Here is a 25,130-nt window from a genome sequence, read left to right as displayed (position 1 = left end):
CCTATAATTGAAACTTTGTAGCCTTGAGCAGAGGCCAGGGCCGGCCAGGGTGGGAAGCTTGGCTTCCTCCATTGCTGAGGCAACCCTAGCCTCCTGCTTGCTCCAGCTCCGTAGCCGTCTGCCATCTTGGTTGGGTTAATTTGCATACTTGCTCCTGATTGGCTGGTTGGTGTAGCGGAGTGATGGTTAATTTGCATGTTTCTCTTTTATTAGTGTAGATTTTATTATAATCAGAGTTTTTGGCTATAATAATGTTCACATGTTAGAATTGATGTTTTTCTTTGTTGACTAATTTATGATCAGGTGTTCACAGAAGATTGAAAAGAAGGCATAGTTTTGTAAGCTTAAATTTTCATTTGTGTGTTTTAAAGTCAGTTTTTTTAATGATTACCTTCAGTCCAAGTCAGATTGAAATATTAGACACAGTAATTAATTTTGTTGCTGTTATTCAGCACATACTTTTATCAGGAGATACATAGCCCTACTTCTCTCTTTCTGTGAGTTAATAGCCATCCTATATGCATTAGAGATTGCAAAATGGTGATAACATTCACCCTAATTAGTTTGAGCTTATCCTGAGGTACAATTCCTATATGAGAGGCAGAATAGGTTCTCTAGTGGTTTTCTTTATTTATCAGTATTTAAGATGATCAAATCTTGGTTACCTAGCATTCTTCAAAAGTGAGATTTGTGGGGTATTCTTTTGTTTGTATTTATAGTTTTTAGTATCATTATGAATTTAATGGATTTAAACATCCATTGAAGTTAATTGTGGTTCACATTCTAGTGTGTGTCATTTTTGCTAGTGAGAACCACATAGCTTGACTCCTTTGCTGTATTAAGTAGGATTTTAGCAGTCTTTGATAAGGGATATTTTTGTTAAGATATATGAGTGCATTATAGTCTAAAAGCATAAACTATAATTTAACAAACCATTCTCTTATTGGACTGTTTAGATTTTTCAGGAAATTTTATTATTACAAATGTGCAGTGAAAACTTTGGTAGTTTGACTTTGATATCCTAAATTTTTACTTAGGGTCTGTTGCTAGATAGATGGATCTTTAAAAAAAAAAATCCATAAATACTTTCAAATGCTTTCAGTTAAAATATTTGAATTCTGGTGTGTGTGGGTTTTTTTTTTTGTTTTGAGGAAATAACACTTAATGGTTTTTTTCTTTACAAATACTCGGAGAATCATGCAAGGCTATAGCATTGCATGCAATTCCAGGCCACAAATCTGCACACTCCTTTGCAACAGGTCCTGTGAGGGCAGAACCTTTCATATTGCCTTTATTGTTTACTCTGACCCCCTTATTTTCAGAGTAAAGAAACTCGGCCATCTTTTCTCTGGGGTGACTTTCCTTGTTGGATTACTACCCCTGGATATACTACATTCTTTCTGGCTTTGTAAATTTTCAAGTTAAAATTCCATTTTTTTTTTGTCTTTTGAATGGAACTACCCCAAATAAAACATTCACTTAAGATTAAATATCATTGCCAAGTGTCTTGCATGTTTTATAATTACAAATAGTCTTAATGTCCCTCTGAAATGACGCTAATTTTACTTTATTGATGGATATAGATGGATTAGAAATCCAGTGACTGCCTTGAATAAAATTAACTGGTGAATGACAAAGCTTGTATTGAAAACCAATATTTTTAGCTGCTAGCCAAACTAATTCTTACAATCGTGTTGTATAATTTTATATTTTACTTTAAACTTCCTTGTAATGTGCAGTAAACTATCAAGATGTAGAATAGAAAAAACATTGACAGTATTGTATATTTTCTTAAATAATTACTGTCCCTGGGATTCCACAGTCTTTCTTTATATAAGATTAAAAATTAAAACGTTTAAGCCCTCGCTGGTTTGGCTCAATGGATAAAGCGTTGGCCTTCAGACTAAAGGGTCCCAGGTTCGATTCTTGTCAAGGGCACAAGCCAGGGTTGCCTGCTCGGTCCCCAGTGGGGGGCGTGCAAGAGGCAGCCAATCAATGATTCTCTCATCATTGATATTTCTGTCTCTCTCACCCTCTCCCTTTCTCTCTGAAATCAATAAAAAATATTTTAAAAAGACGTCTAAAAAAATAAAAAATTGAGCCAAGAGCCCCTTAATTATAAAAAAAAAAATAGTTAAAACGTTTGATTAATACACTATAAGGTAGTTAGGAGGAAGCAGTTGAAAGTGCTTTTGTATTACCTTTTACTGTTATTTCCCCCTCCCCTTTGTGGGAGGACAGTTTAATTAGTCCGTTCAAAAATTCAGTTATGACTGTTACCAAGGTTTTTAAGTATTTTGAGGCATCTAATAGTAATTTTTTGTCCTAAAATATGACATGAAAATTAATTGGAAAAAGGAATGAACCTAAATATACAGAAAACCAACTGGAATAGTTTTTAAAATGAAGATTCTTAGTCTTCATTCTCAGTATTTTGTTTTTAAATTACCTTTTTTTAGAAACAGCTTTTTTTTTCCCCCTTAAATCCTCGCTCTGGGAATATGTCCATTGATTTTTAGAGAGGGAAGAAGGGAGGAAAGAGAGAGAAATATTAATGTGAGACACAAACATCAATTGGTTGCCTCTCATGATTGTCCTGATTGAAGATCAAACCCACAACCTAGGTATATGCCTTGACCAGGAATCAAATGGGTGAGTGTGACATGGGTATATGTTGGGGGGGAGGTGTTAATTCTCTCTGGAGGATATTTTTTCAACTAATTTTTAGAGAGAGTGGAAGGGTTGTGGGGGAGAGACAGATAGACATCCATGTGAGAGACATGGATTTGATCTATCAGTTGGTCGTGTGTGCCCCCTCCCCCTCAACATGCACCCTGACCCAGGGCTGGGGCTCAAACCTGCATACCAGATATGTGCCCTTGACTGGGAGTCGAACCCGAGAAAACTCCAGCCAGGGCAAGACAGCCATGTTTTTCATTGGTTATTAAATGTTGAGACTTGAAGCCTTTTGATAAAAAAAATATTTATTTGGCAGTCTTAATGAAAATACAGAATAATTCTTTTCCTCATAACAAGAAGTAGATATAAAATGACTAACATCAAAGACATCTGGAACAGTTTTACAGTACCTATTTTTTGTGGCAAGAAAAGTATACATTTACTATCTTAACAACTTTTAAGTGTGCAGTACAATATTGTTAACAACATGTACATTGTTATACAACGGATCTCTAGAGCTTTTTTATCTTGCATGACTCAAACTGTATACCCGTTGAACAACTCTCTGTTTCCCCTTTCATCCCTATCCCTGGCAACCATGATTCTACATTCTGTTTCTATGATTTTGGTTATTTTAAATACTACATATAGGTAGACTCCTGTAGTATTTATATTTATGATGGGCTTATTTCACTTTTTAGCATAATGTCCTCAAGGCTTATCTATGTTGTAGCATATAACAGAATTTCCTTCTTTTTAAAGGCTGAATAATATTTTGTTGTGTGTGCATACTACATTTTTAAATTCATTTATCTGTTGATGGATATTTATGTACCTTACATATGGCTGTTGTGAATACTGCTGCAAGGAACATGGATGTGTCGCCATACCTATTTTTAAAAGCTATATTGATTTTTTCTCTTTCAGATATATTCGACTTTATGGGAGGAAATTTAGCAAAGAAGATCATGTTCTTTTTGTCAAGTTATTGTATGAGCTGGTATCAATTCCAAAACTGGAAATCAGCATGATGCAGGGATTTGCTCGTCTCTTGATCAACTTGTTAAAGTAAGTCAATTTTTCTGAGTTTGGATTTTTTCAAGATTTTAGGAAATGAGAACTTTATATGTTTATTTACTTATTAACTATGTTTTTATTGATTTCAGAGAGGAAGGGAGAGGGGGGAGAGATAGAAACATCAATGATGAGAGAATCATTGATCAGCTGCCTTCTGCATGCCCCCTACTGGGGATCAAGCTGCAACTCAGGCATGTGCCCTTGACTGGAATCTAACCCGGTACCCGTCAGTCCGCAGGCCGATGCTCTATCCACTAAGCCAAGCAGGCTAGGGCGAGAACTTTATAAGTTTACATCATGTGTTAATTAACCTTTTAATTAAAATTCCATGAAGCTTTCTTTTCTCTAGCACACATTGAACTCTGTGTTGTCTGATTGTTTTATTTATACTAATTATCTTTTCTTATATAGGCTTTAAGATCCTTGAGAATATAAGGATCATTTATTCTTCTGCTTATCCCAGGGCACCAATCACAATGCTGGAAACTTTAAGTGAAGACAGTTAGTGTAGGAAAATAGGAAATTCATCTATAATGATGGTAGCACAAATGTAAATGCCCTCTTTTACCAATTGCTCTTTGAGGTTTAAGCAGTAGCAAGAATCTAGTGCATTGCTCTTCCTACTACCTACTATATTATATTCTGCCATCGGATTGCTGTGGATGAGGAAAAGCAAAACCCACTGTGATGACAGCAGCATTTAACAATTGTCCTCCCTGAGTAGTATGTGTAATATATACATACCTTTGCACACATTCATATGTATGTGTTTACCTTTCCTAATTAGGAAAAAGGAACTTCTTTCAAGAGATGATTTGGAGCTACCTTGGAGACCACTTTATGACATGGTGGAAAGAATATTATATTCCAAGACAGAGCACCTGGGATTAAATTGGTTTCCTAAGTAAGTATTTCCATTTAAAGAACTTCTTTGGGAGCACTGGAGGGCTTTTAGGGATTTGATCTAAGTTGAGAAATACTGGGTTGAGATAAGCTAGCACATGTACATTTTAATATACTCAATTCTATGTAACTTAACTCCTAAATTAATTTTTGCCCTCTTTAAACTATATCTGAAGCTGTACTTAAGAATTTTCCACCAAAATATTTGTAACAACTAACATCACCATAATGGCCAAAGAAAGCAAGAGGTTTTGTTTGAAATCTATTATCTTGTCATTAAAAGTAATCCATATTTGGCATTCTTCACAAAACATCCACATGTATTTTAATTCTTTTTTAAAAAAATATATTTTATTGATTTTTTACAGAAAGGAAGGGAGAGGGATAGAGAGCCAGAAACATCGATCAGCTGCCTCCTGCACACCCCCTACCGGGGATGTGCCCGCAACCAAAGTACGTGACCTTGACCGGAATCGAACCTGGGACCTTTCAGTCCTCAGGTCGATGCTCTATCCACTGAGCCAAACCGGTTTCGGCAATTCTTTAAGTAAAATGAATGCCTTAAGAAGAGGAGCTTTGCCTATTCCAGGGGGCACACACACCCAGTTGAAGAAGCATCAATTTTAGTGTTTGACTTTTCTTTTTCTTTTTTTTTAATATTTTATTGATTTTTTACAGAGAGGAAGGGAGAGGGAGAGAGAGTTAGAAACATCAATGAGAGAGAAACATCGATCAGCTGCCTCCTGCACACCCCCCAGTGGGGATGTGCCCGCAACCAAGGTACATGCCCTTGACCGGAATCGAACCCGGGACCCTTCAGTCCACAGGCCGACGCTCTATCCACTGAGCCAAACCAGTTTCGGCAAGTGTTTGACTTTTCTGAGAGCACACACTATTCAATGTACAGTTCCTAGTTCATGTTATTTTCTACTAGTGTTTAGGCATACTGAGATTATAAATCTCTGGCTGATTAGGCTTCTTGTACATGCATCATGACTCTTCCAGATCTCTAATTTTGGTATGTTTTGTTTTTATTTTGAATTAACTGCTCTTTTAGTTATTTTCCTTTTTCGCTTTTATAAATTCTTTAATGACTCTTTAATGATCAGTCTTCTTTAATGATCGATTTCTGTGGTTTCACTCTCAATCCTACACATGTTGACATTATCTTATTACTTCTTGTAGCCTCCCCAGTTCAGTTCATTTAATCTATGATTAATCCTCAGGCTTCACTTAAGTGAGCAGTCATTTTTGTAGAATTTTTTGAAAATCATGGCAGATGGCAGATTTTAAGAGCTTTTTGGGTAATAGGTAAGTAAGTAGTGAAATGATTTAAATGGAAAGAGTAAAAAAGAAAATGACTATAGTTGATCCTGAACTTAGGCCCTAATTGGATTTTGGAGAGATCACAAATAGAGTGGTCAGAAGTCATTTATTTCCTGAAGATTTCATGTATTAAAACAAGGAAACCCATTTTTCAATCATAAAACTAGTAAATTCATCATGAAACTAAATGGTGCAATATTCAAATGTTTGTATAAATTATATGAAAACCCAAAGTTTAACATAAAAGCTGTGTTGTAAAGATTCCTTATGAGTTTTTGTTTGAAGGAGCATGCCATAGACTGGATTGGGTGTATTTAAAATACGAGCCCATTGAAGTTTGTACTAGAATCACCATTTCATAGATTTCAGGGACCTTTAAACTGTGTTCAAAATTAGCTCTCTTTCTGAGAATTTCCTGGCTGATTCTTTTTGGCTGACTCTGAAAGTCTTTGGTAAATTAAGACAATTTCTTCTTCTTCAATAAGTCATTTCCTGCTTCTTCATAACCAAGTTCCACACTTTTTGCCCTGGCAGTTGTACCTTTGCAAAGGCAGCCACTTCCTTTTAGGTCCTGTGTGGCTGTTTTCCTGGAAGTGTTGTTAGAGCTTATCACTAAGTGTCAGTCAGTGCTTATAGTTCCTCCCTGATTCTTGATACTGTGCTTATTACCATGCCTTTCCCTGAAGCTTCACATCATCCTTGCCCCTGTGGAAACCGCTTTCTTAAAAGTTTTACCATGCCTATTCTTGGTGTCTTAAAGAAACATTTTGTCTCTGATGAAATTGTTGTTTGTTTAAAGCAGTGATTCTTAACTCTAACAGACTCAGCATTCCCTTTTCTATTTTGTAGTTAACTATTTTAAATGAAATTTGAAAGTAGTATAACCTATCTATGCTCATTATCTACACTCAGTGACATAAATATAAATATCTTCATCATAGAAGAGAAATAATAGGAAAGTCATTTATTATGAAACAATACAGGATGGGGCAAAAGTAGGTTTATAGTTGTTTGTATGGAAAATAATACAATAATAATAATACAAGAATATGCTCTGTGTTTCATATACCCAAAACTGTAAACCTACTTTTGCCCCACCCTATATGTTTGAAACATGCAGATTATTACACTAAAAGACACACTATTATATTCAGATTGTGCATCTACTTATGATGAGTTTGGATTTGAAAGAAAAAAGCTTAGAACATATAGTATTCTGTATAAGAAGTGCAAGAACTTGAAAGAATAGCATTATGAGTGGACATTAAAATAAAAGCTAGTGCCAGGATAAAGAATAACATAAGATTTAATTAAGTATGATGGTAGAGAAAGGGAAATAACTTTCATTTCAGGCTACTGAACTGAGAAAAAAGCAAGTTCCTATTCTCACAGATATGCTGGCCTTATTTGTAACATAGTGTCATAATTTTCCATGTAATGATGTTGGTGAAGTTATTTTGTATCAGGAGACATTGTTTTTAACCATTTCTACATGTGAGGAATTAGAGGCAAAGGATGAATTGGTAAAAGAAACATTAATATGTGAAGGCAGAGAGAATTTGTGCAGTAGACTTCTGGGGCTAATATCAGAGTAAGATTGAAAACTAACAAGCAATGCCAAAATGAATAAATAATGTCAATATATAATTTTTACAAGATAAAGTGCCCTTTGTGCCATATGAAAAAGGTTTACAATAATTTACAGCATTTTAACAAAAAGTTATCAATGAAATTCTACATCCTTGTGTTTTGTGTGTCTAATTGCCAAGGTAATGATACTTAGTATTCTAAGACTGTTAAAACAGCCAATGTAATGATACTTTATTCTAAGACTGTTAAAACAGTCTTAGTTACATATTTGTATGCAACAGCTACACAATGGTATTGACAAATCAGGTGTTGCAATTGGAATTGCCACAGTGGTGTGACCCTTCCTTCCTTCCTTCCTTCCTTCCTTCTTCCCTCCCTCCCTCCCTCCCTCCCTCCCTCCCTCCCTCCCTCCCTCCCTCCCTCCCTCCCTCCCTTCCTTTTGTTATGAATAATGAATAACCCCTTATAAAAATTTCAACAAAACAAAGTAGTACAGCCTTGTTCAGTTTACATTGGTTGTATTCCCAGAAGAACCAGTCTTCATTAAAACTGTGCAAAAAATACTAAATGTTTAAAGCAGTGAACTTTTAGGTAGGACATTTGAAGGTCTTGCACCAATTTTTTGTTGTGTCTGGCTATTCCATGAATTGCAGGATATCTAATATACTTGGGTTCTGCCCCAATAATCGTGATAATTAAAAATGCCCTATGCATTTCCCAAATGCTCCCTTAATATAGTTAAAGGGCCTGGGTTTGCCACCTCTTATCTTCTATCCAGACAATCAAAAGTTTTCTGCTTCATTAATCAGTCCCTCCTCTTTTCTTATCACTGGTCCAGCACTCTTTGCTTTCTCTTTTCCTGTTTTTAAATCTCTAAGGCACTGGTCTTCTAGTATCCAAATCATTATGTGTTTTTTTCCTGTGTTGGGTTTATTAGGTAAAATAAAAATCCTTCCCTATATGTCTCTTGACTAAAATTGATGCTGTAGGCAGATGAATGAGACATACTGGTCCAGTGGCTTGGACTACTCATACACAAGGCTGTGAACCTCCACTAAACCGCACACATTGTGAAATGGAGCTCTATTGCTGCATCCCCTTTTTAAAATGGTAATGTGTTCCAATTTGAAGGGGTCAGAAAGAATACTGGGTGGTTGATTGTTGTATGTGCCCTGACCGGGGATCCAACCCGTAGCCTTGGTATATCAGGACAATGCTCCAGTCTAACCAACTGAGATGCCCAGCTAGGGCCACACTTAGCCTTGATTTTAAAATCAGAGGAACCTGTTTCTTTAAGCAGAAAGGTTAGAGAACAGTGGAGAAGTTATAGGATAGTACTTTTGCTTTCTGTTCCTCTGTCTACTGAATTTCTTTTCTTTTTTTTAAATTTATTTTATTGATTTTCTACAGAGAGGAAGGTAGAGGGATAGAGAGCTAGAAACATCGATGAGAGAGAAACATCGACCAGCTGCCTCCTGCACACCCCCTACCGGGGATGTGCCCGCAACCAATGTACATGCCCTTGACTGGAATCGAACCTGGGACCTTTCAGTCCGCAGACCGACGCTCTATCCACTGAGCCAAACCGGTTTCGGCTGTCTGCTGAATTTCTAAGGGAGAATCATTTAAAACATTTAAAAATGTATTTTTCTATGTAAGATGTATTTAAAATTAAGAGTTTACAAACACTATTACAGAAAATTTCTTAAAGAGCCCTTTAATACGGCATATTTTTGAAATTGGTATTTTGAGTATTTTCATCTTAGATGTGTTCTTACTAATTTTAGAATACTGTTTTTATAATCAAAAGTGAAAGGTTGCTTCATTTGTTAACTGTTTGTCTTTCAAGTCTTAAACTCATGTGCCTTAATGTGTTTATCATTGAAACCACTGCTTTCAAACGAGTTTTATTGTTTAGAGCAAGGATTATTAAATTTCTCCTTTCCCTTCTTCTTTTCCCTTATCTTCCTTCCTCATTCTGTCTTTCTGTCTTTTGCTTCAGGGACAAAGACCCTTTTCATTCTTATCTGTTGGTACTTTCTACTGGAGAAATAATGTAGGTTTAAAATATATATACACACACACACACACACACACACACACACACATAGAAAGATCAACATTGGAAAAGAGCTAGGTAGTTGTGAACTTATACTTGCAACATAAGAATTGGTTCTTGTTTACTTCATAAAAGAAGCATTTGAATCTTAATTGGCATGGTTTTATTTCACAAAACAAAGTTCCATATGCTTAATTGGAGTAGCATATTGCGAGTTACAAATGTAGGCAGCACACACTAAGGAAGGGTATTGCTACTAACAGAATGTGAGGGTGATTATGCATAGATTAGCTTTTACAAAATGGGCATGGGCAATTCATATTTGGATTATGTATGTAAATTTGTTTAGTCTTATCACTACAGGTTTTCAGAGTTGTTTGGTGTTAAAAGGATTTGCATATTTGTATCATGAGTAGTTTGGGCCTGTATAACTCATTTTTTTACTTTTTAAAAATATTTTTTAAGTATATCTATTTTTCTTTTAGGTATATTGTTCTAAGGCAGTGGTTCTTAACCTTCCTAATGCCGCGACCCTTTAATACAGTTCCTCATGTTGTGGTGACCCCCAACCATAAAATTATTTTCGTTGCTACTTCATAACTGTAATTTTGCTACTGTTATGAATCGTAAATATCTGTGTTTTCCGATGGTCTTAGGCAACCCTGCTAGCGGTTCTCAACCTTTGGGTTGCGACCCACAGGTTGAGAACCGCTGCTGTAGAGCCTAAGACCATCGGAAAACAGATATTTACATTACGATTCATAACAGTAGCAAAATGATTTTTAACACCGTATTTGAGGATCATTTTACGTGCTTTTAAAAAACTTCTACTTTAACTTTATTTGGAAATTAGCGACTAAGTGGCTGATTTTTATTAATGACTATGATCGTGTTTCTTCTAAAAGTTGTCTTTGTGGCCCTGGCTGGGTAGTACAGTTGGTTAGAGCAGCGTCCCAATATGCCAAGGTTGTGGATTCAGTCCCCGGTCAGGAGACATACAAGAGTCAACCAATGAATGCATAAATATGTGGCACAAATTAATGTTTTTCTCTCTCCTCAGTCCTCTCCTCTCTCTCTCTAAAATCAACTTTAAAAAAAAAAAGAAAAGTTGTCTTTGCTGCAGTGATCTCTTCTTGGAAAGCAATTAGAGGAAGGGAGAGTGATAGAGAGTTAGAAACATTGATCAGCTGCCTCCTGCACACTCCCTACTGGGGATGTGCTTGCAACCAAGGTACATGCCCTTGACCTGAATCGAACCTGGGACCCTTCAGTCCACAGGCCAGCGGTCTATTCACTGAGCCAAACCGGTTAGGGCATGTCACAGCAGTTTTGCATGCTCTTTTTTACACAGTGGTCAGGATTAGGAAAACTTTTCTTTTTTAGCTAGGTGTTGGTTTGCTTTTTAAGATTTTTTTTTTAATTGATTTTTAAAGAGAGAGAGAAACATCGATGTGAGAGTGAGACATTGATCAGCTGCTTCCTGCATGCTCCCTACCGGGGATGGAGCTCGCAACCCAGGCATTTGTCCTGACCCGGAACAGAACCAGCAACTTTTTGGTGCTCTGGTGTCATACCGGCCAGGGCCAATTTCTTAACACTTGGCATAGAGGCATACTTTAAAAAAAAAAAAAAGTGATTATAATGGAAAATCAATGTCAATGCTACATCATTGATGATGATGTTACACTTTATTTATATACATTTGTTATGGTAAAATTATCTTGACCCCAATTTCTGTGAAGTGGCTGTGAAAAATGACTACTTGCTGATTTACTAAGCAATATTAGATTTTTTAAATTTAATTTTTTTTATTAATTTGGGAGATGGAGAGAGAGAGAGAGAACATCAATAATGAGAGAGAATCATCAATCTGCTACCTCCTGCATGCCCCCTACTGTGGATCAAGGCCGCATTTGCCCTGACCGGGAATTGAACTGTGACCTCATGATTCATAGGTCAATGCTCAACCACTGATCCATACCCGTTGGGCTATTAGATCTTAAAAGATTAGATATGAGATGGAAAGTGTTGACTGATTGATGGTGGACTTATTTAGATTTAGAGAAAGCAGGTAAAATTGAGTTATTGTAAATTAAATGTTAAGTACATTCTTAAGAAAAAAATACTGTATAAGCAATTACCATTAAATTATAAGTAACTTAAGGCAGAGAGGTATATAGAATATACCAAGATTATAGTTTCCCTTGTTTTTAGTTGAAAACCAAATATGACTATTCTAAAGTTAAATTTTAGTTCAAGAATTGTCAAGTGACTCTGAAAATACTTCCAGCTATGGGCATTCCACCTCACCCTCATCTTGAACATATCATTTGCTGTACATTTCTTTGGATTCAAAGTGAATATTGTCCCAATAGTTAGGTAAGGGAGGAGATAGGAAGAGAAATATTTAGGTTTGTAGAAGTGCACTCTCTTAGTAATTACATTAGCTGGAGACCAAATCTTCTGGTTTTCCTTGGGCCTCCCTGCTCCATCTATCTATATATTTAAAAGCCTAAGTGACCATTCGACCGGCCGACCGGCCAAGCTGTGATGCGCACTGACCACCAGGGGGCAGATGCAGGAACTGCCAAGCTTTGGTGACTTGGCTGCTGTGGTTCTTGGGTGACACACCTTGAACCAGAAGAGGAGGGAGCCTGATTCCGGGGCACATCACCCGAGAACTGCCCTCTCGCAATCCAGGACCCCTCAGGGAATGTCGGAGAGCCGGTTTCGGCCCAATCCCCATAGGCCAGGCTGAGTGACCCCACTAATGCACGAATCCATGCACCAGGCCTTAGTATCTCATATTTGCTTTATTGATGTCATCATAGGGATCATAAAGAATGTCGTCATAAGGTAATTGCAGCCCAGAGAGGAAAATTGACACACTCATTTGTTGAATCTGGGACAAGAGCTGAAGAACTGGGACAACAATTTACTTTCTGCCCTAATAAGTAGGGTGACCTCTGGGGAAGGAATTTCCTGTTTTGATATGATTTCCTAAATCATAAATTAATAGCTACCCAGAGGCAGGAGGATATATATAAAAACAAAATGAGCACAAAAATTATTATTTTTTAAATAAGTTTTTATTTATTTTAGAGAGGAAGGGAGAGGGAGAGAGAGAGAGAGAGAGAGAGAACATCAATGATGAAAGAGAACCATTGATTGGCTGCCTCCTGCCTGAAACCCCGGGCATATGCCCTGACCGGGAATCAAACCAGTAACCTCTTGGCTCCTGGGTTGATGCTCAACTGCTGAGCCATACCAGCTGGGCCAAAAATTAATTCTTAAGGAAATTGAAAATATAAATTATTTTGGCTGTCTATGAAATAATTATTGTTATCATTTATTGTGATTAATTCTGGGCCAGATAGCTGCTTTCTTTATGTTACATCATTTAATTTTTACAATAGCCTTATGAGAGGTAGGTATTGTTGCTCTTATAGGAAAAACTGAGGCTATAATACTACACTAGTACATAGCAGAACTGGTATTCAAATTCAGATGTGTCTGACTCTAAGCCAAGCTGTGAACCACACTACATGATATATTAGGGCTTTCTTTTCAACTTAACATACTATCTAATAAAAGGGTAATATGCAAATTAACCATCACTCTGCTACGCCCACCAGCCACGCCCACCAGCCAATCAGAGCGAGTATTCAAATTAACCCCAACCAAATTAACCTCCTGCTCTCTGCAGCCACAGAGAGCAGGAGGGAGGCTTGGGTTTCCCTGGCAATGGAGGAAGCCAAGCTTTCCACACACCCTGGTGGGCCCAGGCCTCCACTCAAGGGTACAAAGTTTCAATTATAGAAGGTAAATAAATTCCAACAGAAATAGCAGCAGCCACTGAGCTGGAAGAGCAGGAGGCTAGGGTTGCCCCGGGCGATGGAGGAAGCCAAGCTTCTGCAGCCCTGGCCGGCTCAGGCCTTCACTCCAGGCTACAAAGTTTCAATTGCAAAAGACAAATAAATTCCAGATACCAGGGCCTCCGCTTGGGTTGCCAGGGGGCGAGGCTGGCCTGCAAACCACCACAGGCCCCTCGCCCAGGCCGCCTCACGCCCCAAGGGAACCCCCACCCTGATCCGGGACACCCTTCAGGGCAAACCAGCTGGCCTCCACCCATGCACCAGGCCTCTATCCTATCCAATAAAAGAGTAATATGCAGATTGACCATCACTCCAACACACTAGATGGCTGCCCCCATGTGGTCAAAGATCCTGCCCCCATGTGGACACAAGATGGCCAGCAGAGGGGGGCAGTTGGGAGGGACCAGGCCTGCAAGGGAGGGCAATTGTGGGTGATCAGGCAAGCAGGGGAGAGCAGTTGGGAGGCACCAGGCCTGCAAGGGAGGGCAGTTGGGGGCAAACAGGCTGGCAGGGGAGCAGTTAGACATCAATCAGGCTGGCATGGGAGTGGTTAGAGGGTGATCAGGCTGGCAGGCAGAAGCAGTTAGGGGCAATCAGGAAGGCAGGTAGGCGAGCAGTTGGGAGCCAGCAGTCCTGGATTGTGAGAGGGATGTCCTAAACGGTGGGATCGGGCCTAAATGGGCAGTCGGACATCCCTCGAGGGGTCCCAGATTGGAGAGGGTGCAGGCTGGGCTGAGGGACACCCCCCACCCCATGCATGAATTTTGTGCACTGGCCTCTAGTGCCTTTATAAGAGGAAATAGGGTATGAGAAACCCATTCAAAACTTAGTCCATCTATATGTAGATCCCTTCTGATTTAAAAAGAGAGTGTTTTGATTTGTTATCACTTTAGTATTGTAAATTTCCAGCAATTGGAAAAGTTTGTAGTGATAATTCACTCCCTCTAAAAATTAGTAAAACATAGTCTAGTAGCATCTAGCCTTAACCTTTTATTTTATTTTTAAACAGAAGCATTGTTTCCTTCATCTTGAGAGATTACAAGAATCACAAAAGGTCACTATACAGATATCACAGGTTAGAGAGATTGTACCCTTTTCTGGATAAAGAGCATAAGTCCAACGGCACAGTCTTATATATTAGGAGGGGTTGAAATTTACTTTATTTAGATGAACTAAATCACATTCCCACATACCCTATTCCTCTTAGTGAATTGAGAGCTACCATGTATTATAATTAACCTCCTATTCTGAAGAGTGAAGGGAACTGGACAAAACATAGCTAGCTATGCAGCTTTTTATGACTTGCTTTCTAAAATTATTTCCCCCATTACATGAAAGTTTGTTTGTAGTATATAAAAGTTACCAGTAAAAATAGCAGGTTTTCTGTGTTACACTCTCAAATGAGTTGCCACAGAAACAATAAAATAAATCAAAAGTTATTATGAACACAAACTTCAGAAACTGTAGAAATTATAGATCTTCTGCTTATATCATTGGGCAGAAAGTTTACCCTTTTAGAATTTTCTTTTTTTAAATGTGTATAAGTTTATCTGATATTTATTTTGGAACAAGATGGCTCTTTAAACCTTGCTTATTAATTTGTTTCTAAATGTGATTCGTCAGTCCAAAGTAAAAGATCCAAAGATCTGTGCTCTTTATTTCCCTGATAGAAAATGTTTATTGAGCATTGTAAGTAAGTAAATAAATCAAGTATAAATATAGATGAACACATAGCCTTGTTATAAGTCTTTTGGCAGTGCCCAGAAGAAAAAAAAAATCATAGCCTTGGTCTTTAGGGAGATTTATTTATTTATCTCTTTATTTACTTATCAGAGAAGGGGGAGAGAGAGACATTGATGTGAGAGAAAAACATTGATCAGTTGCCTCCTGTATATGCACCCTGACCAGGGCCAGGGATTGAAGCCTCAAACTTTTGGTGTATGGGGCTGATGCTCCAACCAACTGAGCCACATCCAACAGAGCTTGCTTAGCTTTTTTTATGAGGGAAGGTAGAATCTCTCTGATAATAAGAGGAAATACTCCATGATTGCTCACTAGCCATATGGTCATATTTTTATTTTCGGGTTATGAGTAGTAGTCTGGTTTCCTCTTCGGTTAATTGTTTTCTGAGTAGTTTTAAACTAAAGAGGATTTATATTGCTTCAAGTAATGAAATTAGTTTTCTCTCTTAGTTATATGATACATTGATTACTTGTTACAGAGTTTGGTTTATATTAGTCCTTGAAATTTCTTTGCAGATTAGTTCTTAAGCTTTCAGAGAAATTGGGTAGACTTCTGGATTTAAGAATTTCAAGAAGCTTATTGGGAAAGTGTCAGGTTGGAAGTACTGCCTGAAAGTTACCCTTCCCCCAGTAACTTTTTCCTTGAGATTTGGGGACTTGCTCTATTTTTATTTGTGCAAATCATACTATAAGTAGTCACACATTTAATTTAAAATTCCACTTCAAAATTACCTAATGCCCCTTTGCTTTATTTGCATTTGACCTTTTTTGACTGTGGTCCAGTTAATATTTTAAAAATTTCATTCTCTTCATGTGTGTTTAAACTATTAACACAGAAATGTTCATTATAAATTAATATACAAATATTTGTTTTCCATATTCACTTGAACCACCTACAAGTTGGAAAATAAGTTGCTGCTTTTAATGTTACTCAACCAATAAAGTGCCCTGGAGTGTTATAGAACTCTCATCAGTTGGTTAGAGAAAAGAGTTTTGGCAGTTGCTGATAGGAGCACACCAAATTTTGTCTGCCATTTTGATATAAAAGCACTTGAATAAAAATTTAAAATTACTCTCTGAAGTTTTAAGCCACTGAGCATATTCCTTGATGTGTTGAGAAGTTTGGTCATTGCTGCCTACTTTGTAATGATTGAATATGATTTGTCCTTTTCCTACTTTTCTTCCCTTTAGTTTATAGCAGAGGATGAGCAAAGGAGGGCAAAGGAAAGAGTAGATTATGGAGTGTGGGTAGTTAATCCTTACACTTCTGTCTATATGAAAGAGGAGGATTAGCAATTGCATGTACACAGATAATATCTAAGTTTCTGAGCATATCTAGAGAGTCTTTTTTTAATTAATTGAATTAGATGTGTTCTTAAAATACACTGAACTAATTTATCAAATGGCTTTCCCCCCCAGTTCTGTAGAAAATGTTCTCAAAACACTCGTGAAAAGCTGCCGACCGTAAGTAGCTCCTCAATTTATATAAAGCCTCATGTTGTTTCTGTGGGCCTTTCCCTGTCTTTAATTTGCTTTGAAGAGGAAATTAAAGGTATAAATAGTTTCTGACCTTGTGATGATAGTCACTGACCTTGTGATGACAGTCAACATGTCATTTCCAACTCTTGAACTGAAATTTTCAGATTTAGTTTATAAATTTAGAAAATTTTAAATGGTGTATCAGTCACCAACTATAAAATAAGAATGCCATAATTTACATATAATCACATTTGTTTTAAAGGTTATCCTAGGTTATTGTTACTTAGATAAAAAAAACTTTTTCAAAATGGGCATTGTAGGGTAATTGCATTAAAATTGAGTGTAACAAGGTATGGTTCATACATTTTTTCTAGTGTGTTCTCTTTCAGTAGAATATTTGCCTTTAGCTTCCATATTCTCCTATTTAAATATAAATATGTATAGAATTTAGTATTAATTAATATTTGTCCAGTTCTTTGGACTTAAAAATATTTTCTGACTCTTGTTTATCACATTGTTCTGAGACTACTTATCCTACTATGGATACGGGGAACTCTTTTGAATGGAAATCCCTGTGTTTATTGTATGCTGTAATATGAGTTAAAGTTATTTCACAAATCAGATTGCTTATCTACTATACTCAGTCTTGGGCAATTGTATACTCAGGATAAAAAATGTCTCCCTTTTAAGAGGCTTAAGTTGTAACTTGAGTCATAAGCCACCAATGAGCAATGTCATTTTGTACTAGGCAATTACTCTCTTGGCCTATGTGTTTCCTCACTGGAAACTTAATCATCGCTGGGGTATTTACTGGTTTTTAGGTTGTTGGGTAATTCATAGAGCACCCAAGCTTTTATTTTGGATCACCAGGCTAATAAATAGTTGACTCTGAAAAATTAGGAAGGTGAATTGATGTATGAAATCTTTGAAGGCAGAATATTTTCTGCATTTTTCTTTTAATTCTAACCTGTTTAACAATGCCCAACCATATAAATGTGTAATAAGTTCAACAGAAATAGTATGAGAATGTAATTTTATTTTCACATCAAGGAATGAAGTGTGATTCTGATTAACCCAAGTATATAAAATGTAATAGGATTTAATAATACGATGTGTAAATCTAATTTGAAAGGGTTTTTTTTTTTAACTTTTGGCCATACCCAAATCAGAACTTCTCATATGCTTTTTGTTCTTCTAACCCCCTTAATAGGTATTTGGAAAATTATATCTGGGTCTTCTTCATCCCTTTACCCTCATTTTGTGTATGTGTGTGGGTACACACACACACTTCCGATTTTGATTTTTAAATCTCTATCCCAAGGATGCCCCTGTCCATTTAATAGAATTGTACAACGTTAGACCCTGTAGCACCAGATCATCTAGTCCAGTCCTCTCTTCTCTATAGGAGGACTTTGTGGTCAGTGTGGATAAATGGTTTGGCCACATGTGCTGAGCAATTGATATTCTCTTTCTCACTTTAGTTCACTGTTATTCATTTTTTTATATAGACAAAATTTTTTTCTATTGCTATTACATAGTACACAGGAAGAAAATATACAAACATGTTTAAATTTGTAGGTGATTTGAGTGACTTTGTATTTTATCTGAGTTTTTTCAACTTTTGTAGCATTTTTCTAAGTCCCCTAGACAAGAAGAAAATTTACCTTAATGTGTTTCTTATAAGCTAACATGCTCCTCCTCCTAATTTTGTCAATCATGTATTTATGTTAGAGAGTTTTTAGCCAATGATCAGATACATGAAAACCTTCCTTTTTATTAGATATTTTCCAGCAGATTCGACAGCTGAGATGCTAGAAGAATGGCGGCCTTTAATGTGCCCTTTTGATGTAACAATGCAAAAGGCCATCACTTATTTTGAACTATTTCTTCCTACCTCCCTTCCTCCAGAATTGCATCATAAAGGTTTTAAGTAAGTATTTACATATCATGAGAAATTCTAGAAAATAGCAGGAAATACAGATAGAGGCAAACTAGTAAAGCAATAATAAGAAAAATTACCTAACTCAACCATTATGTTTATTATACTTGAAGTATGTGAAAGCTAAATCATTTAAATATGAGATTATAAGTAGAGAATAATGCTTGTATGTCAAGCCAAATAGGATGAGGGCTTTAAGAGAGAAAGAGTATTACATTAAGAAAGGAATGGAAATATCAAGAGGCAGTGATAGAAATGTTAAATTGCATAGAGTTTTGAGGAAGGAAAAATGTTTTCCTAAAACTAGGTTTTAACCCTTATCACATGTAGTTTCTCTCCGTTTTTTGTTTTATATATATATATATATATATATATATATATATATATATATATATATATAATCTCTTCTTTTTGTAGACTTTGCACGATTTTTAGGAACTTTTTAGAATGAAAAAAAAATTTAGACTATACTTTTAAGAACAAAGAAAAGGTATGAAAAAAAAGACTGGAAGAATAATAGTAATTACCACTGTGTTATGGGTTCATACTTAGTTTCCCTCCCCCTCTCCCGTTTTCTGTAGTGAAATTTTTATTTCTTTTAAGTCAGAAATTTTGTGTATATCTGAAAATTTAATTTAATAAGAATTCTAAAAACTTTTAGTATCTTGGGCATTTTTAAAGATTTGTTTAACAATATTCTAACATTTTCTTGCCCCTATATTCTCCTCTATTTCTTCAATTTGAGATCATTTTCCCCACTGTAATTTAATTGCACTTAACACTTTGTGGCTAGTTTCTTTTGTGGCACATTTATTATAGTGCTAGGTAATGACATAATTACTAATTGGGTTCTTAAAGACAAGAAAGTAAGGGAGAGTTATAAGAACAGGTAGTATTAAGAAAACATTTAATGAGGAAGGTGGGAAGAGGAAGGAGAAACTTGTAAATAGTGCTAGATAGGGTGGACAGTAATTACTTGACAACGAAGTAGAAGTATTATGAGATTATTCTTTTTAGAATAAATACATTGGAAGTATAATATTCAGACAAAAATGGTCCTTTGTGACATTAAGTTTATAACTTTCAGTATTATTTTTTTCTAGGTTGTGTAGTTTTTAGTAAGAATAATAGATTAAAAAATACAAATACTAAGAAAATGGCTTTGAACCATTTTCTATAAGTCACTTGCTATTCATAACAATATTTTTTTTTCCTTCAGACTTTGGTTTGATGAATTAATTGGCCTTTGGGTTTCAGTGCAAAATCTCCCACAGTGGGAGGGGGTGAGTATCCCATTTTTTCTCCTATACTTTTTAGTTTGGAAATGGTATATGAAATAATTTGATAAGTAACTTCAGTTCCCTAGAATTGGCTATTAGCAGTGTTGTAATCAGTTTTTAAAATTTTATTTGCTGTATTTTAACAGCAGTAGACATTTCTTTGTTTGATTTTATTAATATAGTGAAGTATGCAAGTGTAATGGGAAATGCATGAAACTGTAAGACCCTGCTTGTTTCCTTTTGTATCCTCACTAGCATGGTGCTGGGCACATAGTAGATGTTTACTGGATTAAAGTTTCTTTTTTTTGTTTGCATTGTGCATAATGCTATGTTTTCCTATTTGTTTTATTTTTTTATTGTTATTTTTAAAATATATTTTTATTAATTCCAAACAGAGAGAGAGAGAGGGGGGGGGGTAGAGAGAGGTAGAAACATCAATGATGAGAGAATCATTGATCAACTACCTACTGGGGATGGAGCCCACAACCCAGCATGTGCCCTGACGGGGAACCGAACTGTGACCCCCGGTTCATAGGTCCATGCTCAACTACTGAGACACACCGGTCAGGCTGCTATTCATTTTAAATGGGTGACAGGAATCAGAACTTAAATTTTGAAATTTTAAAAAACTGAGTTATAGAATATATATTAAATCAAGTTATGCTAATACTGATTGCTGAAAAGAACAAATGAATGAGGAGTTTGACTGTGCCACTTAAAAACAACAACAAATGTATTTACTTAATTTTCTTTTTTTGTTTACTTTCAGCAACTAGTAAATCTCTTTGCACGATTGGCTACAGATAATATAGGGTACATAGATTGGGATCCATATGTACCAAAGGTAATTAAGAACATTTGAACATAAAACATACAATAGCATTGATAGCACTTTTATGTCATTAAGAAGTATATTTTATATGTTGATTCTTAACTTCACAATATATTTTAGAACATTAATAAAAACACAATTTACAGGGTAGATCCTTTATTTTCAAAAAGTAATTGGGTCATATCAAGATATCAAAAATATGTGATTTTTTGTCTTACGTATGTAGGAAATGAACTATAAGTTTTGAAATGAATAAAATAGAAAACACTAAGTGTATTATTCAGGGTGTCATACATTCATACTTTGCAACAAATTTCGTGTATTATATTTGATTGCTCTTCTAGTGTTCTCCACTTTTTAAATCACATTACCTATATATTTCCCTCGATTAAAAACTAGAGTTTCTCTAGGTGCATTGTTCTTAACATTGCATCCTCTGTATTGTTTCACCTGCAGCAGAATCACTTGTGGCACTTCAGGAGGGCTGGAATGGGACATCCAGGTGATTCTGAAGCACATAGTGAGAGTAGTGCAGAGCTGGGGACCAGCAGAAGGCAAATGCTCTGTATGTCTTTGCTTGTGCTGTCTTCCTCTGTTGCTGGTCAGTAGAAACTAAGGAGGAGAAGTAATTTTTCCCTACCTTTGGGCCCCCTATCTGTTAATAATAACAGATTTAAAACATAGATTTAATTATATTAGAATGTAATTACTAAATGACAGATTAAAATGCAAATTCTTGGGGAGGGGGCGGATATCAAGTCAGTGTTAAGAATTAAAGAGTTTGGAATCCGCCAGAAGATATTTCCATTTTGTGCATCCTTGGCATGGAATTAGAGCATAGGAAAATAATTTTTGTGCATTTAGAGAGAGAGAAAGGACTCAAAACATAGCATGTTTAACTTCAGGTATCTACGGTTTGCCTTTTTATGTTTTACTATCTCTCCTTTGTCTGTTTTTTTGGGTACATGGATATAACTGTATTATATCCACATGTCTATGACCTCAGAGTGTCATTTTTAAAAGTTGTAGATATTTTCTATAATTTTTAAAGAATAAAGCAGAATACTAAGCAGTATGTAATTTGCTTCAAATGAGACCACATCCAATATCACTAATATACAACATTTAAGTTATTTAAGGGAAATTATATAGTAACTACATATTTATTTTTAATTCTCTTTTTCTTAAAGATATTTACAAGAATTTTGAGAAGCTTGAACCTCCCAGTGGGAAGTAGTCAAGTGTTAGTCCCAAGATTTTTAACAAATGCTTATGATATAGGACATGCTGTAATATGGATCACTGCTATGATGGTTTGTAATACATTATATTTGTTTTATGTAGTTCATCCAAATTTTGTGATATATATATATAATCACATATGTCTATACAGTGGTTTAATTGGTCACTTGATTCTTGGATATTTTCAGACCCAGAATGTATTCATAATGTACCATTTATTAATGTCTGTAACCAATGGGCCCTAAAAATAGAATCTGAGTTTAGAGTTTTGAGAAATTCAGAATGTCAGTTTTACAGGCCAGGAACCAGACTCATAGATAAAAGGACTTTCTCAAAGTCAAATTGAGGTCACAGGCACGTGGATATAATTGTTAGAATTTTTAAACTTTTGTTGGTATTTTGCTGTGGAATTATGGTTTCTTAGTGGTTGTCCATTCTAGAGGGGGGAACAGGAACGTGGATTTCATTTCAGTAGGGAGACAGGCTCCTAATGTAACTGACATTCTACCTTAGGTCTGTGGTTTTTCTTGAAAGAAGATCACCTTGAGGCAGATAGGAGGTTTCAGGCCTTTATCCCCAAGGCCGTTCAACTTGATAAGATGAATACTAGCTTTTTACCTTTTTTCCTCTAACTTATGTTGTTGTTTGCTTTGTTTGTTTTGACAATAGATTAAGAAATTTTTTGAGTCAAAATGTGATCACATATAACAGGTTTAATCATTTGAACATTTACATTTAGAAGTAATAAAATATTTTAATGCATTTATGTAAATCTTACATCTTCATTTCCTGCAATGAGAAATTCACTTCTTAAATCATTTAAGGAATGTTTTTATGCTTGATTTTACCACTCTTGATTATTCTACGATGATAATCTTCATGATAGAAGCTATTTGATTGCACAAGAGTAAACGATACTGTTATCCTAAATTGAAAAAGAATATCTTTTCAATTTTTAAATTTTTTTCAGTAAGTTGCCCTTATTTTTAATAAAATGTTTTGAATCAATATGTATGAAGTTCATTGGGGAATGTTTTTTCACTCCCATTCAGAGGTAGAATTGATTTTTGTCATCAGGATGAATATAAACCAGAGTATAATGGGATTACTGTTCTTTTTACTCTTATATCTGAACAGGGTGGACCAAGTAAACTAGTGCAAAAGCACTTGACTGGTTTGTTTAACAGCATCACATCTTTTTACCATCCTTCAAATAATGGGCGCTGGCTGGTGAGTATGTTCATTCTTCACTCTAGGTTTTGGAATTTTTTGAGATATGGCCACATGTAACTATTACATGTTAGGTAACCTGTACTGTGTTTTCTGTCCTTCATATCATCTTTGGTTATATGTAAATGATTACATTCAAATTAAGTTACTAAGTTCATAGAACATATCTAAGTAAACTAAGGTAATACTGGTGTGATAACTAGTGACAAAATGCTACATTCTGGCAGCAAAATAGTAACAAAAATGCCACCAAAGCATGGAATGATCTTTTCAGTTTTATTTGTTTGTCACTTTGTGTGTTTTGTTTTGTTTTGTTTTTTAAGTTTTCTGTTAAAATGGAAGGTTAACGTGGTGCTGGAAGTTAAAGCAGAAATTTGAAATATATTTGTATTGATCATTATCAATATTTTAATTGGCTAGAGTATTCTATTCTGTCTAGATATACTATGCAGGTCTTTGTAATAAAAGTATTAGAGCTGTTATCTTAAAAATCTTTACTTAGTGAGGGTACAGAGGAACTATGAATGTCTATCTGTGAGATGGAACCTACCGTGGACTTTTTGCTTCTGTGTCCCCAGAACAAGTTAATGAAACTACTTCAGCGGTTGCCAAACAGTGTTGTTCGAAGATTGCATCGTGAAAGATACAAGAAGCCTTCTTGGTTAACTCCTGTGCCTGATAGCCACAAGCTCACTGATCAAGATGTTACAGACTTTGTACAATGCATTATTCAACCTGTCCTCTTGGCTATGTTTAGCAAAACTGGTAGTTTAGAAGCAGCCCAGGCTCTGCAGAACCTTGCACTCATGAGACCTGAGTTAGTAATACCCCCGGTACTTGAAAGGTAAGTGTAGCTTTACATGCTTGTTGAAGCCTCAGCAGTGGCTACAGTTATTCTGATTATCTCTTCCCTCTCCTCTTCTGTTCTGTTTGCTTTGCTTTTCTGTGGGGTCTGTATTGCTATCGTGTGCTTACATCTGTTCCTGGAGGAGAAGCAAGGCATTTTAACCTAATGATTTATGACTTCATAAAGGCTTATTTGAGAGAAAATGCAATTGACACGACATGGATAAAATAAGTATTTTATATTATTTGCACATTTTAGTTATTCAAGTGCTTATAAATTGAGCTCTGGCTATTTTTTTCATCAGAATGCGAGGGTCACAATGTATTGAGAATATGGCAGTAAAAGTGGTTTTGGATTTCTGTTATTAAAACCAGTGACACAGAAAAAATTGCATTGTCTTTATTGTTTTCCTATATTGTATAATCTTAGGTGTGTTGTTTCCACAGGGTAGACCTTATTGCATTAATTTTGTTTCTTGTGTTGAACTAGTAACAAAATAGTTCTCCATTAGCTGAATCACTGTCACAGTGTAGACCTGATGTGCTTGCCAAGACAGAGCTACTCTGAGTTGTATTGAGAGTGGGTTACTTCAGCTTTCTGTTAATTCCTCTGCTGCCTGAACTTGAGCTTTGTGATTTCTCTCTAAATACCTTTGTCAAACGTGGAAGAAGATCAGTTTTTAGGTCCCAACAGGATCTAACTGATTGAGTTCCATAAAACTCAGATTTATCCTAGGTTCTTAGTGGGAAGAGCAGAGTAGTTTGTTATTCCTGAATTCTAATAAACATTGACCATTAGATTAGATACAATTCTATTGGAGTGTGGAAGTGGATTAAGATGGTTGAAATAATGCAGAATCTACCAGTTTATGTTCCTTTTCACTGGAATTTGCATGGAGAAAGGTGGAAAGATGGCAGGAGATTGGGGAAACATATACCTTTATTTGTGTGATTCAGTTAACCTTTGAGAGCATATATTCACTGAAAATATTTTGCTAGCTACAAACTTGTAAGCCAAAATGCAGTTTATG

At 35.9% G+C, this 25,130-nt stretch overlaps 1 protein-coding gene across 2 annotated transcripts in view; it reads left to right on the top strand.

Annotated features, from left to right (window-relative positions):
• The window catches only part of PSME4 (proteasome activator subunit 4), a gene marked incomplete at its 5' end in the record, with an annotated part of 89,977 nt that overhangs the window by 13,212 nt on the left and 51,635 nt on the right, over positions 1-25,130 (top strand). For both annotated transcript variants that reach the window (XM_079792521.1, XM_079792520.1), the window contains 9 exons: positions 3,607-3,747; positions 4,544-4,660; positions 16,671-16,715; positions 18,511-18,660; positions 19,889-19,952; positions 20,719-20,793; positions 21,972-22,094; positions 23,161-23,253; positions 23,832-24,097. In XM_079792521.1, coding sequence (XP_079648647.1) covers positions 3,607-3,747; positions 4,544-4,660; positions 16,671-16,715; positions 18,511-18,660; positions 19,889-19,952; positions 20,719-20,793; positions 21,972-22,094; positions 23,161-23,253; positions 23,832-24,097 — 1,074 coding nt within the window. The remainder of the gene's footprint in view (positions 1-3,606; positions 3,748-4,543; positions 4,661-16,670; positions 16,716-18,510; positions 18,661-19,888; positions 19,953-20,718; positions 20,794-21,971; positions 22,095-23,160; positions 23,254-23,831; positions 24,098-25,130) is intronic.

The sequence above is a fragment of the Cnephaeus nilssonii genome, assembly GCF_951640355.1.
Source record: "Cnephaeus nilssonii genome assembly, chromosome: 15".
NCBI lineage: Eukaryota > Metazoa > Chordata > Mammalia > Chiroptera > Vespertilionidae > Cnephaeus > Cnephaeus nilssonii.
The sequence above is the reverse complement of the archived record's forward strand: the minus strand, read 5'-3'. Positions and strand labels throughout refer to the sequence as shown.